Raw genomic sequence first — 16,415 nt, 5'->3', positions numbered from 1 at the left:
AAGTATACTTGGGTAACCAATAGATGCTACAGTTTGAATGGATTTATTTCAACGGTTTATAGCATCGGGATCATGAGAGCACACCCCCTATCGATAGTCAGCGATCTCTGTGATATTCTGTTCTGAAGTTACCACCCTTTTCCAAAATCCTTGTAAACACGATAGATATATTTTTAATTCGATGTGAAGCACTTGAACAATAAGAGGATAAGTTTTTTTCTTTCAAATTTGGATCTGTAGCATTGCACCACCTTCCGTTCCAGTGTTACCCACCTTTTTCAAAAACCTTGTGACAGACTAGAGGCTACAGTTTTTATCAAATGTTTTTTGAATTTGTGTAAAGCATGGGGGTCAGGAGCAGTCTAACTCCATCAATATGCTATGTTCTTTGACAAACCATTATGAAGTTACCCCCATTAGTCTGTCATCTAAAGAGCATGTTTTCATTTTCAAAACTGAATGCATACAATTGAGTTAGATGATTTAAAAAATTCAATACATGATCCCTACTGATTTTGGGCATTTTCGCAAAAATATTTCTGTTAATGTTATTGCCCCTGTTGTATGTGATGTCAATTACCTTTTCATATAGTGGCTCCTGGTACTCACTCTCTTTAAGAGTTTTTGAATTTTTTCAAAATTAGTGCCCATGACAAAGACACTGTTATGCATATGTTAGTTTCCTGGTAAGCTATTTGGCTTTTGAAATGATAGTGCTGTGCATTAGTTGACATTAACAGAAATAAAAGTATTATATATTTGAGAGGTTGTGCAGTTGGATATAGTAATTATTATTAATGTTGTTATTATAGCTGGTCCAGGTAATATATGGATGTATGCTGTAATAGCTGTTGGTACTATATTTGTTATAGCGGTAGCAGCTGCCTTATATAATATGTGGTAAGTTATATAACTCTTAATTTTAACACCATCTCATTATCAATATTACCATTTCACACGTAATGCGCTACATATATGAAAAATTTCTGGAATTTTTTTAATACTGGATACTTAAATGCTTTATTTACCATACCCCATAAAAGTAGCCATTTTAGATTTTTTAAAAGTATTGATGGCAATCGTTTAGATGATAAAGACGACAAACAAAATTTAATGTCTTGTATTGATTATATCATTCAAACATTTTTTTAACGATGTTACAGTGCGTTTTTATACATCGATGTTCAATTTTGTTCTTATCCTTCTCATCTGTCCTTTCACACTTACTTGTGAAATTGAAAGTCTATATTTGTCCCTCGCCTTTCGAAGAAAGCAGGGGACTATTAAAATGGGTTCGTCTGTCTGACTGTCACACATTTTGGGACACAATAACTCTCTTTCTAATTGAGCTAGAATGTTGAAACTTCGTGTAGGTGTTTATTAGGTCAATACCTTGATGGAGTTCTTAGATGAGTATTTTCTGCTTAGGGTAAGCAGAGATAAGTAATTTGATTGGTTGATGCTTTGGGGCACAATAACTTTAGTTCTAATTAAGTGAGAGTGAAGAAACTTGGTGTACAGTTTCGTTACATCAATACCTTGACTAAGTTCAATAATGAACATTTTCTGCTCAGGGTAAGCAGAGCGATAAACAATTTGATTGGCCGAGACTTTGGAACACAATAACTCTCCTTCTAATTGAGCTATAATGTTCAAACTTGGTGTAGGTGTTTGTTAGGTGAATGCCTTGAAGGAGTTCGAAGATGAGCATTTTCTGCATAGGGTAAGCAGAGATAAGCAATTTGATTGGTTGATGCTTTTAGACACGTAAACTTTAGTTCTAATTAAGTGAGAGTGAGGACACTTGGTGTATAGCTTTATTACATCAATACCTTGACTAAGTTTGATAATGAACATTTTCTGCTGAGGGTAAGCAGAGCGATAAGCAATTTGATTGGTTGAGACTTTGGAACACAATAAATCTCCTTCTTATCGAGGTAGAATGTTTAAACTTCATGTAGGCGTTCATTAGGTGAATGCCTTAATGGAGTTCAATGATGAACATTGTCTCCTTACTGTAAGCAGAGATAAGCAATCTGATTGGTTGATGCTTGGGGCACGATAACTTTGGTTATAATGAAGTGAGATCGATGAAACTCTGAATATAGATTCATTATATCATTACCTTGACTAAATTCGATGGTGCGATTTTTCTGCTTAGGCTAAGGAGCGATAAGCAGGCCTGGAAATAACAGTTTTAGATGTACCTGACAAAATGTCAGGCACTAATGAAATAGTACCTGACATTTTCAACTTAGTGCCAGACATGTATTAATAATATCAAAAAAAAGGACAAATCAGTGCCGGACAAAATGACAGGCACCATAGGTTTTGTGCCTGACAAAGCCTGACTCTGTGTCTGACATTTTCTGTGACAGGTGCCTTATTTCCAGGCTTTGCGATAAGCCGATTTGATTGGCCAAGATTTTGGAACATAACAACTCTGCTTTTAATTGAGGTAGAATGTTTAAACTTGATGTAGATGTTCATTAGGTGAATGTATTGACTGAGTTCAATGATTAACATTTCGAGCTAAAGCTAAGCTGAGCTAAGCAATTTCATTGGTTGATGCCTTGGGACAAGATAACGTTGATTCTATCTGATAGAGAGTGATACAACTTAGTGAATAGTTGATAATCAGTTTGATTGCTTGATACTTTTGAAAAAAATAAATGTGCGATTAAGTAATGTGTCATCTATTTATTTTGGGATTTCGGTGGGGGACATCATCCTGACTGTTAGCTTGTTTTATTGGCTGATGTTGTCACTTCTGTCACAGTCTGGACTTCTTCTAAAACACTTTATGGATTTGAACAAAATTTGGTGGGTATATAGCCAGTGCAGTGTTAATTCAATGTCACTTGCCTGGAACGGGGCACCTATAGGTTATCTTTAAAAATCTTTTTTAGAATTTATGAATGAATTTCTTTGAAATATATTTGACTTCTTCTCTGAAAGTGCTTGACGGATTTCAATAAAAATTGATTTAAATGTTGATATTCTTGCAGTTATTAAAATAAAGTTGCTTGACTCTATGGGGGTGGGGCATTGGCATCTTCATTATGCAAATTTTTGTATTTTTGTCTTCTACTCCTAAACTGCTTGACAGATTTCAACCAAATTCTGTAGATACATGTATAATTCATTAAGGTAATGCTTGTCAAGATTTATTCAAATAAAATTACCCCTATAATGTTCACTTCTTGTATAACACATGATGGATTTCACCTAGGTTTAGAACCTATTGCTTACTATGGATCCGAATCGTTGCCATATTAAGAGAAAATATAATAGTTAAATGTGACAAATTATCACAGTCAAAATGGTAAAAATGGTCATTTTCGAGATTTTTCACTTGTAAATATCACACAACACAAAATCACTATATTAGTATCAAAACAAACCAAAAAACTCTAGTTATGTTTTTTCACTTTCTACTTTTCGCCTTTGCAAATTCACTCTAACTTTTTCATCTTTGCATTTTCAACTATCAGAATTTCTCCATTGTAATTTCCACCACCAAAATTTCTCCAATCGAACGGACAGAGGGCATTGTTCCGGGTACAGTCGAAGTTGACGTCATAAGACATCAGTATTTATCGTCTCAGCAAAAATTACTACTCCATTGTGTTATTCATAACTCTTAGAATTGTCCGATTTTATTTATTATTTTTTTGAGAAAAAAATTGAAATTAATTCATTGTCATGTCAAACAACGTTTTGTTTAATATGTTATATCATCGAACCTTGAGGTTGGCTCATTGTCTTAACAGACCGGATGAATCTTTGACATCACATATAGGCATGGATGTTAGCGAATTTCTGGTGTTATATCTGAAGTAAGTGAAACTACAAAAGAGGTGCCTGGCTGCCTTAATCAATTAAGAAAAGCTTTACAGTTATTAGACGATGTAATAAATTGCAAACAGATATTAATGTTAATGCTCCTATATGCAGTACACATTCACCAATAATATACTCTTAAAAAAAAGTAGGGGATATTGAATAGTCATGGACACTCGACATGCTTTGAGAGTATGTTCACAGATGAAGAACTTATCGCCCCAACAGAACCACTGAGCTGCATGTGCGACACGCAATAGCGCCATACATGTGGGAGGTGTTCATTGTCAAATTTGACACTTCAAGGAAGGGTTGATGAAAACTGCTGCTTGCTGGTTTATCCTATCCATGTTTGCTTTCCTATCGGTTCTTGCATAAGATTTACTGTTTAGCGTATCTTTGCTTTAGTGTATTACGTTTAATTTGATTGGGAGACGTGTTCGTCGACGTCAACATCAACCGACAACACTGCAAGAATTAGCCGTGGCACTGCAAGAGGAGTGGGTCAGATTGTCCCAAATCGTGATTGGAGGGTTGATTAGGAGCATGCCACGACGAATTGCTGAATGTCTGTGGATTGATGGAGCAATTACTCATTATTAAGACAAAAATCAAAAACGTCCATTTTCACTTTTGACAGTGTATCTCTTTGCGAGTGAAATGGGGCCGTCAGATAAGTCGCCCATATGAACTGTTTATGTTCATGTGTAGGCAATTGGTATGTTATTAACATACACTGGTTACCTCTAATAAAAACATCAGTGCGTTTCCACAGTTTTGTATTGTTTCTAAATATCCCCTACTTTTTTTGAAGAGTATATTATCTTTAAAACTAAAAACATACAAACAATTAAAATATGAAAGGACTAGTAGAATTTATAAACTTGCAGATTATGAAGGTTTAAATAACGATTTATTAACTGTCGATTGGACAAATCATGTCTTTAATAATGATGATATCCATAAAGTCTATGCAAGTTTTTTAGCTGTTAATACAGTATATCCCAACAAAAGTAGTAACTATAAGAGCAAATGATAAGCCATTTATGAATAACGCCACACATATACAAATTCGAAAACGATATAGAGCACACAAACACGCCAAAAAAACTAATAATCCTAATCACTGGCTATTATTTAGAAAAATACGAAATGAAGAAGTAACATTAATCAGGCAAGCTAAAAACAATTTTAAAGACAAATTAGAAAAAGAAATAAATAATAAAACCCTGCCTCCAAATAAATGGTGGAAAATAGCAAAATCTATTACATATTTTGATAATGAAAAGGTAGCCATCTCGCCATTATTATATGAAAACTGTGTATACACACACCCACTTGATAAGGCAAACATCCTTATTTTGCCTCGATTTCAAAATTAAATGACCAGTTACTAATTCTTAACTGCTCAAAGCCTTCTGGGCCCGATTCCTAGAAAATTCTTAAGCACCTTCTTGTGCTTAGATTTAAGTAGACTTTGCATTTAAGTAAACTTACCTTATTTTGTGTTCCCAGAAAATTCTTAAGAACGTTCTTGTGCTTAGATTTTAAGTAGACTTCACTGTAAGCACAAGAACGTTATTATGCGTTCCAAGAAAAAACTTAAACATAGTCAATCTAAGCACAAGTCCCAAGCAAGGTATATGGCTTGCTTACCAACCTTAAGTCTGTTTCTGCTTCAAAAAGATGGCTGACCGTAGAGTTATTCAACGGCATTTCTGACACCTTTTGATACCAAAGAGACAATTACAAGACAGAGAAAATCCTTCTCCAGAAGAAATTTCAAATTAAGAATGCTAGGCCTATAGAAAATTTCGCTTCTAGGCCTACCCTGAAACCATTTTATTTATATGTGTATAGGGGACATGTCAAATGCATCTAAATCAACCATATATATATATATATATATGACGTCAATGAAGCAGACGACATATTTATGCTGTAATTCGCATACCAAAGTTGTTTTTATGATGTTAAAAAGCATCGTAGTCTCAGTTTATGGTAAACTTTACCAGTCACAATGTACTTAGACTTATACTTGACTTGTGCTTTCGTAAAAGAATGGTCTTGAGGATTTTCTAGGGACAGGATTTTTATAAGTTTCTTACGTAAGAAAAAGTGAAGTATGACTTTGTGCTTACTTTAAGAATTTTCTAGGAACCGGGCCCTGGCTCCGATAATATAAGTCCAGCTGTACTGAAAAAGTTAACTCCCTCAATCACCAGCCCTCTCACTAAATTTTTTAATCTTTCATTATAACTCCAATTATTACCTAATTTTTGGAAGACTTCACATATCATTGCAGAGTATAAAGGAGAGGGTGATCCGCATTACCCCGACAACTATAGACCAATTTCATTATGTAAAATATTAGAGAAAATCGTATCCAAAAATCTTTATAATTTTATAAAAGAAAATAACCTATTATATAAGTGTCAGTCTGGTTTTCAACCAAACGATTCTACAATAAATCAACTTTTAGAAATCTATGATGTTATAATAAGTAATCTTGATAAAGGAAAGCAAATTCGATTTATATTTTGTGATGTATCAAAAGCGTTTGATAAAGTTGGCATGAAGGTTTATTGACTAAATTGAAACAATATGGAATTAATAAAAAATTATGTAAATGGATTGAACACTATTTAAGTAATAGACAACAATGCGTAGTTTTAGAAGGTTTTAAATCAAATTATTTGCATACTAATTCTGGAGTCCCCCAAGGAAGCGTACTGGGTCCTTTTTTATTTTTAATTTACTTAAATGATATCTCCGATAATATTACTAACAACATACAACTATTTGCCGATGATACTTCACTATTTACAATTATTCATAATGATCCACTAAGTAGCGCAAACTCTATAACTAAAGACCTGGATATTGTCTCATTGTGGGCTAAAACAGTGGTGTGTAACTTTTAACCCCAATAATACTAAAAATATTACTTTTACTAGGAAAAATAGAATCCATCCAGACGTTGTTTTCGGAAGTATAAAAGTTGAAAACATAAACACTCATTGTCATTTGGGATTAACATTTCAGTCTAATGCATTATGGTTAAAACACATTTCAAATATATACCAGAAAGCTTGTGGTCAACTAAATATTTTCCGCATACTGAAATATAAAATTAATAGAATTTCACTTAATAAAATTTATCTTGCTTTTATTCGCCCGATTTTAGAATATGTTAATATTGTATGGGATAACTGTTCAAAGAAGGATTCTGATCTATTGGAAAGTGTTCAAACTAAAGCAGGTAGAATAATAACTGGCCTTAGAAGAAATTCATCTAAAAACAATTTATACAAAGAGCTTAGTGGGAATCGCTGTCTAATCGTAGAATAAAACACAAATTAATTTACTTATATAAAATAAAGAACAACCTAGGCCCACATTATCTGACTGGATTCTTTAAAAAATTTGAATCTTTTCTACCAACTTATAATCTTCGTAATGAAAATCAGAACATCAATCCACCATTTTGTAAAACCAAATCGTATTCTTATAGTTTCTTTCCCTGCACAATTAAACTTTGGAACAACTTACAGGAAAACATTAAAACGTCACAAAGGTTAAGCACATTTAAATCGGGCCTTTCACGTGTATACCCATTACTTAGACCAACATTATTTTATAATACTGGAAATAGGAAAGAAAATTTTATCCATTGCCAATTAAGAAATAAAGCTAATAATTTAAATAACCACTTATTCTACCATTCTATTAGTCCCCTAGATATAATTCTACAGATGAAGATAATTACCATTATTTTTTCATATGTCCAGCCTACTCTGCCCAAACAACAATTCTCCAAAATAATTTACACCACTTCAAACAAAATGTTACAATTACCCCAATCTTATATGGCAACCCTGACCTTTCAGATGATACCAATTTTAACATATTTAACATAGTGCAAAAATACATTAAAGAGATTTTAACACTTTGACATTTAATATTTTATTTACAATATGCAATACTTTTTATCTTATATAAATTTCATAATCTAAAATGAAAATGTAATACCCTACGATTAGGCTCCAAGAAATGTTTATAACTCACTGTCTATACATATGTCCACCATTGTCTATTGTAAACATTAGATATAACTGTTTTATATGTTTGGGGAGAACTTATATAGGCCTTTGCCTGTTATTGAATCCAGTTCAGTTTATTGAATAAAATATTGTTTAAACTAGGAAGAGTTGATCCGCCAAAGTTATTTATTCCACAAGAACAGTTTCAATATTTAGTTGATAAAGATCTGTAAAATAAAAATATTAGAGAATAAAATATCCCCGAAAAGAGGTATGAATTATTGTTTCACTGGGTCGGTTTCCAGAATATTTTAATTTACCTTTTCAATCGATCATGATCAGGTACAGTAGTTTTGATCACAAAACATGCAGCAGAGTCTACCTGTCAAGTGTCAATATTAAAATCTAATGGATTATGTAGTTGTCATAAAACCTGACAGTAAAGACATAAATTATTTGTTTTTTTCAGATTAACTAGTAGTTAAATAATGCGAAACTGTAAACAAAAGTTATATTAATTAAAATTCATCTAGAAACAAAAGTTGTATTAATTAAAATACAAGGCGGGCCTAATTAGGCCCATATGTACCTCTCCGACAAGACTCAAGAGTTAAAAAAACCAAAACCTATATTATTGACGGTCGGATGGTATCATGTTAGTAATAGTTATTGAATTTTTAATCATTAGCATTTTATACTTTTGCAAAGTGGAATATTTTACAACAAGTATCCGGTAGCCAATATATAGGCCTATTAAGTTTTAGTGGTCTTAATTAAAAATACAGATGTGACATCATCTGTTGATGTTGGTGTACTAGTACATCAAATAAAGTACACCTCTATGGTACCTACAATTAAACATTTACCTACAAATAACATATTACGTTAAATATTGTTTTATATAATTAATTAATCAACCGGCAAAAATTTGGTAGGCCTACAGCGCAGTGGACGCTTATGGCTGGCCCCCGGATCCATTCACTTGATTTGATATGCTTATTGTTTGAAATAATGTGTAGCCTATATTGTGTCGTGTCCACGGGTTTGTATTGTGTAGTTGTTTATGTGTGATGCGGTCCTTCAGGTCTTACTCTTCTCTCAGCTAACCGAAGAAACTCCAAATGCATCAGCCGCTTATAATATCAACATAGATTTAATTTTAGTCCAGACGATAAAAACAGATGAGTTATGACGTCAGCTTTGGCCGAACTCGGAAACACGCCCCTTTCCTTATATGGTCAGTTAGATTGGAGAAATTGTGATAGTCGAAAATGCAATGGAGAAAATCTGATAGTTGAAAATGCAGAGATGAAAAATTTACAGTGAATTTGCAAAGGCAATAAGTAGAGAGGGAAAAAACATAACTAGATTTTTACACCGTTAATTTTTGTCAAGCAATTTGTTTTTATGGTAAATATCCATTAAAATGTATTAACTGTGTGATATTTACATGTGAAAAATCTCGCAAATGGCCATTTTTACCATCTTGACTAACATAATTTTGCAATTTTAACCATGATATTTTCTCTTAATATGGCAACGATTCGGCTCCATAGCTTACAGTATTTAGATTTATTCAAATGGTGCTGCTTTGGCTAATGGAGGCAAGGCAGGGACAGTTTTTAAGGGAACATTTCAATAAAAAGAATGACTGTTTATGGTGTTTATGAAAATATTTAATTGTCTCTTTGATTTAATCAAGCAAATAACAATTATACAAATGTCTTGGGTTGTAGGCATTTATATCCTCAGTAATCAGAATCTTCAGTGCACGCCTACACTTATTAAAATTCTAAATTTCATCAGCGTTGGAAGCAAACGCATTGAAATTATAATTTTAAGAGTCAACTGAAATAAGTTCTAAATTAGATGTTTCCCTGACTTCTATTAAATAATAAGCCACTTTAAAGTAAAAACCTTAAATCTCGTAGCAGGGTGAGAAGAAAAGAAACACTGAAGTATAAACCGGAATGTGTTTATTATCATAATACACTTTAATCTCTAGGCAACAAGGCCAAAATAAATAAAATAAACAAAAATCACAAGGAAATCTCATCCCAAATCTCAAGTGGGAAAGCTTCCCAGACATAACACTAAATGTTTCAAACAATCTGTCAGTTTAATTGTTCCAAAATCACATCTTTCTTCCACAACTTCTACTTATGAATCTTCTATGTTCTGAAATCATTAATAATCTTTCATAAGTCATAAGTTCTAAGGGTGGAGAGGGTGGGATTTAGAACTTACTTCAGTTGACTCATAAAATTATAATTTCAATGTGCGTGCTTCGCACGCTGATGAAATTTAGAATTTTATTTCGTCAACAGAAATAAGTTCTAAATTAGATGGTTCAAATTTCATTTATCGGTACTTAACACTAATTATGCAAAAGACTCATTAGATTTACGATGAATAGACTTATCATAAAACCTTTTAAAAGTACCAATTTGCACATTTTAATATATCTTCTACCGATAAACCCTTTGTTTTGGCTTTAGAAGTTGCCGCAGACCTAGTGGAATGTGCTTGGTATTCCTGAATATTAATTCCAGCTTCTGCCATCAGCTTTTTTAACCAATTAGAAATAGTACATGTTACCACTGGTCTATGGGGTTTCGTGCAACCAAGAAATAATTGCAATTTTTGAGCATTAGATATTCTCCAAGAAGAGGTTCGTTTAAAATATGCCTTTAATGCTAAAGTAGGATCTAATTCTTTCAAATCAAATTGTTGTAAAAATAGCTTTTCTGGTATTGAGCCCATTTTGATAATTTTGTTAAATTTATTTCATATGATCTCCAAAATCTTGAATATTACAAGGATTAATATTTTTAAGTTCTGATGCCCTACTAGCATTAGTCAAAGCTAATAACATTGCTAATTTATATGTCAAAAGACAATCTGATAAAGCATCAATGTCACCAAGCTGTTTAATATAATCTAAAACATTATTGACATCCCAAGTTTCCGTATATTTCGGTTGGGGAGGTCTTTCATTAAAGATAGCTGACATAGTATCTTTAACAATAGCACATTGACCTACTGGTAAATCCAGTATGTTTGGATGAATAGCTGAAATAGCTGATCTCAAAGAATTTATAGTGTTATATGAAAAACCATCATCAAACATATTGCTTAAGAAATTAATCACATCAACCAGTGTGGCCTGAAATGGATCAACTTCCCTTGCACAACACCAGCTACTCCATTATATATCAGGAGCTATTGTAAGCTTGTCTGGTGCCCTCTTGTTTTGACTTCGAGAGTAATATGGAAGCCGATTCTGAAACTCCTTCTGATAAGTTTCTACGCCGAAGATCTTCCATGCCGCTAATGTTAGAGTTCCTTGTTGAACTGAAGGGTGTGGATTTCACACAGCATTCGTCAATAATAGAGGATCGGGAGGAAGGAGAATTGGCTCCGTGATGGACATTCTCATAACCATCGGAAACCATGTTTGGCTCTGCCAAGTTGGAGTGATCAACATCATGGTCGCTTTCTCCTTTAAGACTTTTGCCAACACTCTCCCTATAAGGCAAAAGAGAGGGAAAGCGTACGTCTTCATTTGATTCCACTGAATTGAAAATGCGTCTATGTTTTCTGACTTGGGATCTGCCTTCCAACTCACAAATCTTTTTAATTGTTTGTTTATTCGGTTTACAAACAGATCTATCTCTGACTGCTCCATCATTGTCTGAACAAATTGCTTGCTTGCCAATTGCTTGTGTCCTGATAATTTCTGGACTGCCAGTCGGCTTCGGCATTGTCCCGGCCCGGAAGATATTCGGCTGTTAGAGTTATTTGTTTTTCTAGGCACGAAGTCCACAGCTCCTTGGCTATTTTGAGTAGGCTCTCTGATTTTGTGCCACCCTGTTTGTTCAGATAAGCAACCGCTGACCGATTGTCCATTCGGAGATGCACATGAATATTCTCTTTGTGTTTTGTGAATGTTTGGACAGATAACAGAGCTGCTCTTAGTTCCACGGCATTTATGTGTAGAGAAATCTCTGACAGGCCCCAAAGGCCTTGAACTCGTTCGTTCCCATATATCGCCCCCCACCCTTTGAGACATCAATCCGTCGTGATGGTCATATCGGGAGTGGGAGAGATAACCGACTTGTCGTTCCAATGATCTAGATGGTCTATCCACCATGTTAATTCTTCCCTGCATTCTGGTGCCAGCTTGATTACTGAATTGTAATCTTTCTGAATCAGAAAAGGCTGAGTTTTCAGCCTTTGTAAATGCCTGTAATGAAGAGGGCGTGGAAGGATTGCCATCATTGATGATGTCATGGTTCCTATAATTTGTGCCAATTTTCGACCAGCCGCTTGACTCTTCTTTAGAAGATCTTTGCACTCTTGTAAAGAATTTATCATGAAACCCAGAAATTCCATTGTCTGACTCAGAATTATCAAGGATTTCTCCCAATTGATAATGAACCCTATGTTCTGCAAGAGAAAAACAACTGAGTTCTTGTCTATTACTAATTGAATCGGATCTTGATTCATCAGAATTATGTCGTCTAGATAAATCATTCGACGTAACCCTATCCGTTGTAGAAAAGCAATGACCGGTTTCATAAGTTTTGTGAACATTCTTGGACCGGATGTTAGGCCAAATGGTAGACAATGGAATTGATATGTTTTTCCCTGCCATTGAAAAGCTAGGCTAGGTACTTCTGATGTTCCAAGTGAGCTGGAACGTGAAGTATGCGTCTTTTAAATCTAGCTTTACCATGTAATCTCCTGGAATCATCATTTCGGTTAGGGTTACCATGCCCTCCATCTTGAAATGACGATAAACTACATTTTTGATCATAATTTTGGCATTTAATACTGGCCTGAACCCTCCCACGGATTTCTTGGGGGTTATGAAAATCGTGCTTAAAAATTGACCCGGCTTTTTGCCTGTCTCTAATATAGCACCTTTTCTCAACATTTTGTCTATTTCTATCGACAGATTCCCGCCTTCTATTTTTATACGCCCACATTTTCATGTGGACGTATATTGTCGTCGCCCCTGTCCGTCTGGACGTCCGTCCACAATTTGTTTGTGGACTCTCTACAGGTCACAATTCTTGTCCGATTTTGACGAAACTTGAAATATAGGTTTATCCCCAAAAGATCTCGGCTGCTTTCGATATTGGCATGTATCGGATCGAAACTTCATGGATTATGGCCGCTGTTTGTACGCGCATAGTGTAAAAATATGGTAAATCAAGGTTGTGGACCCTGTATGGGTCACAATTTTAATTCGATTTTGATGAAACTTGACATGTAAGTTTATAACCTAAAGATCTCAGATCATTTCGATATTCGTGCATATTGGATAGTAACTTCCTGAATTATGGCCCCTGATTATACGAAATATCGCGTTTTTAGCTTGTTGACCTTATATAGGTCATAATTTTTATCCGATTTAAAAAAACGTATTATTATATCACTGTTACACCCTAAAGAAGGTTAAGTTTGTATTTGGGGAAAATCGGACTAAAATTGCCGGACAAAAGGGCCGGCGTTTGTAAACGAATAATGTAAAAATAGGGTATATGTCAAGGTTGTGGACCCTGTATGGGTCACAATTTTAATTCGATTTTGATGAAACTTGAAATGCATGTTTATAACCTAAAGATCTTGGTTCTTTTCGATATTGTCACATATCGGATCGTAACTTCATGAATTATGGCCCCTGATTATACGAAAAATCGCCTCTTTTAGCTTGTGGTCCCTCTGAAGGTCACAGTTATTATCTGATTTTAAAAATCATTTGAATATATCACCGTAACACCATAATAAAGATTGAGTTCAAATTTCCTGAAAATCAAACCAAAACTGCCGGACAAAGTGGCCGCCGCTTGTACGCCAAAGATGTAAAAATATGGTATATCAAGGTTGTGGACCCTGTAGAGGTTACACTTTTAATCCGATTTTGATGAAACTTGAATTGCATGTTTATAACCTAAAGATCTTGGTTCCTTTCGATATTTGCGCATATCGAATTGTAACTTCATGAATTATGGCCCTTGATTGTAAGAAAAATCACTTTCTTTTTAGCTTGTTCTCTATCCATCTCTCAAAAATGTGGGCGTATCCTGCCTGGGAACTATTTTTTGAATAGAAACTTTTACAAATTCAATTTTGAACCCTGTCACCATTTGTAATATGACAGCATCGTTAGTGAGCTTTTCCCAATTTGGGAGAAAAAGCTTTATTCAACCTCCTATTTTGTCATCTGTAGGTATTTGCATAATGCCTAGACCTAACACTTGATTGTGTATCAAATCGTTTGTATGGGTGGATAATAAAAGAGACGTACCTCTGATCGGTTGACTTTGTTCCTGTGTAGGAGGAACTATAATTTCGTCTTCCAGTGCTTCTTGAGCTGGATGATTTATTATTGGTACCAGTACCTCTGAACTGTATGCGACCTTGATAGGTCGAGCTACCACGGCCCCCACCTCTAAACTTGGACGAGGGCCCTGAACAAAAGGGCTTTCTACTGTTATAGTAATTCTGTCTATAATTTATATAATTACTACTTGTGAACAAATTTTCTAAATTCATTCTCTTCTTTTTATCCTTGCTAATTTTTGTTAGCTTTTTATAAAATTTCTTTTCGAAATGTTTAGATAAAAACTTCTGTGCCTTCTTTGTGTTTTTCATCACCTTCGATAAAATATTCAAACGTCTGTGATAAGCTGTCGTGACACTAGCTTGACCCACTAAGCATACTATTTGTTCTGTCAATTTGAGAAAATCAGTTATTTCCACCTCAGAATCACTTTCACCTTTTCTGATTCTTGACCCACTAAGCATACTATTTGTTCTGTCAATTTGAGAAAATCAGTTATTTCCACCTCAGAATCACTTTCACCTTTTCTGATTCTTTCCAAAAAAGACCACAATCTACTGAGTGGACCCATGATTTAAATAATCCGAGACTGGACCCGTTTTAATGCCGATTCTGTCGCTTTGACACCGAGATGATTTCCGTCATCTAACATATCCTGCCATTCTTCATCTAACGTCTCAGCCGGAATGGCATCAGGTACGGGCGCATTAACTAGGATGGACTTGTCTAGTTCATCATCTTTAATAAATTCTTTAAAGAATTTCGTTGAATACGCCACCAGTTCTCGTGACAATGAATTGTCTTTTTTCGCCTCCACTGGGGAAAATCTTGTATGGCCGCCACCATTATTGTTTATCATGTCAACAATGCACTTCTGGCATGTCAGTACCAAAATGTCGCTTGGACGAATCGTCTATTTCCACACTGGTAGAATTTGCAGAAGCATTCGTTTTGATGTGCTTCGTCGCTTTGCTAAAACGCCTTTGTGTAGGCTCAATAATATCGGAACCATTCCTAGACGACTTCAATTTTGTACTAGAACTACTAGTACTGGACGATTTTGTCTTTGAACTCGAACAAGAATTTCCATCTGATTTATTTGAAGATCGTTTTGCGGTACGATTTTTATCGACAGAAAGACTTCTACGTCTTTTAGGAATTCTGTATGGAGCACGTGTTCGTCGACACCGTGAGCGTGACCGTCTTGTCTCAGACCCGTCAGTCCGTCACTGCTTGAAAAATCAATCTCAGATTTGTCCGTTCTTCGGGACATGTAGAAAATAGATGCCGTTTGGCTAGCATTAGTTGCCGTATGGCTATTTGTCATCTTTGCCGTTTGGCTTGGAGAAAATGACATAGTAAAATTAGAATAATTTCGAGAGCTAATATAAAGCGTGGCTTTCTCTTAGAAGCCAGGAAAAATGATGACGATAATCTCGTGCTCTCTTGAGATTTGGGGCTGATATCTTGTCTGCTACGAGATTTCAGGTTTTTACTTTAAAGTGGCTTATAATTTAGTATAAGACAGGGAAACATCTAAATTAGAACTTATTTTAGTTGACGAAATAAAATTAACCAATGGCCAATTAAGACCCTTCGGCTTTTTGTTCATTTGATTTTAATGCAACTTCCTTAGTGGTCTTATGGCCATGAGATCTCAGGGTTATAATGCCTTTCACTTGTAATACCAATGTCAGGTAAAGCTTGCAGAAAGCAGAGATGTTATGTTATGTCATGGTATTAACAAATATTTTAACTAATTTCCCTACATTTGATGTCTGATTGATTTGGGCAATATTATTCAGAGAAAACCAATAGACAAAGGCAACAATCATACTCTGTATACAGAAAATGGCCAAAACTGTATGTTTTCCATTATATGTTACTTCATACAGATTGTAAAATGTTGGAGTTGTGTTTTTCATGCATGCATTAAATGGAATAGATGTCCTGTTAAACTGTCTTATATTAAACTTTTATAGAAGTCAACATTTTGCACTGTTCTTGTTTCCACCATTATAAAATATCATATTGAAAATAATTCTGAATGCCCACCCTTAAACACTGTAAACAACAGTCAGCTTAATTACCTAATGTCACAAGTAAGATCAATGTAAAACAGACTGTACTATTACACAGTAATTGTACTAGGTTTTGGTATGATACTCAAGGTTAAC

The 16,415-nt window shown here is 34.6% G+C and overlaps 1 protein-coding gene across 2 annotated transcripts in view; it reads left to right on the top strand.

Moving 5' to 3' along the window:
- The window catches only part of LOC126821229 (thrombospondin type-1 domain-containing protein 7A-like), a 241,053-nt gene that overhangs the window by 185,923 nt on the left and 38,715 nt on the right, over nt 1-16,415 (top strand). For both annotated transcript variants that reach the window (XM_056101468.1, XM_056101467.1), the window contains exon 24: nt 813-900. In XM_056101468.1, the coding sequence (XP_055957443.1) occupies nt 813-900 (88 nt within the window). The remainder of the gene's footprint in view (nt 1-812; nt 901-16,415) is intronic.

This window comes from Patella vulgata, chromosome 5, assembly GCF_932274485.2.
Source record: "Patella vulgata chromosome 5, xgPatVulg1.2, whole genome shotgun sequence".
NCBI lineage: Eukaryota > Metazoa > Mollusca > Gastropoda > Patellidae > Patella > Patella vulgata.
The sequence above is the reverse complement of the archived record's forward strand: the minus strand, read 5'-3'. Positions and strand labels throughout refer to the sequence as shown.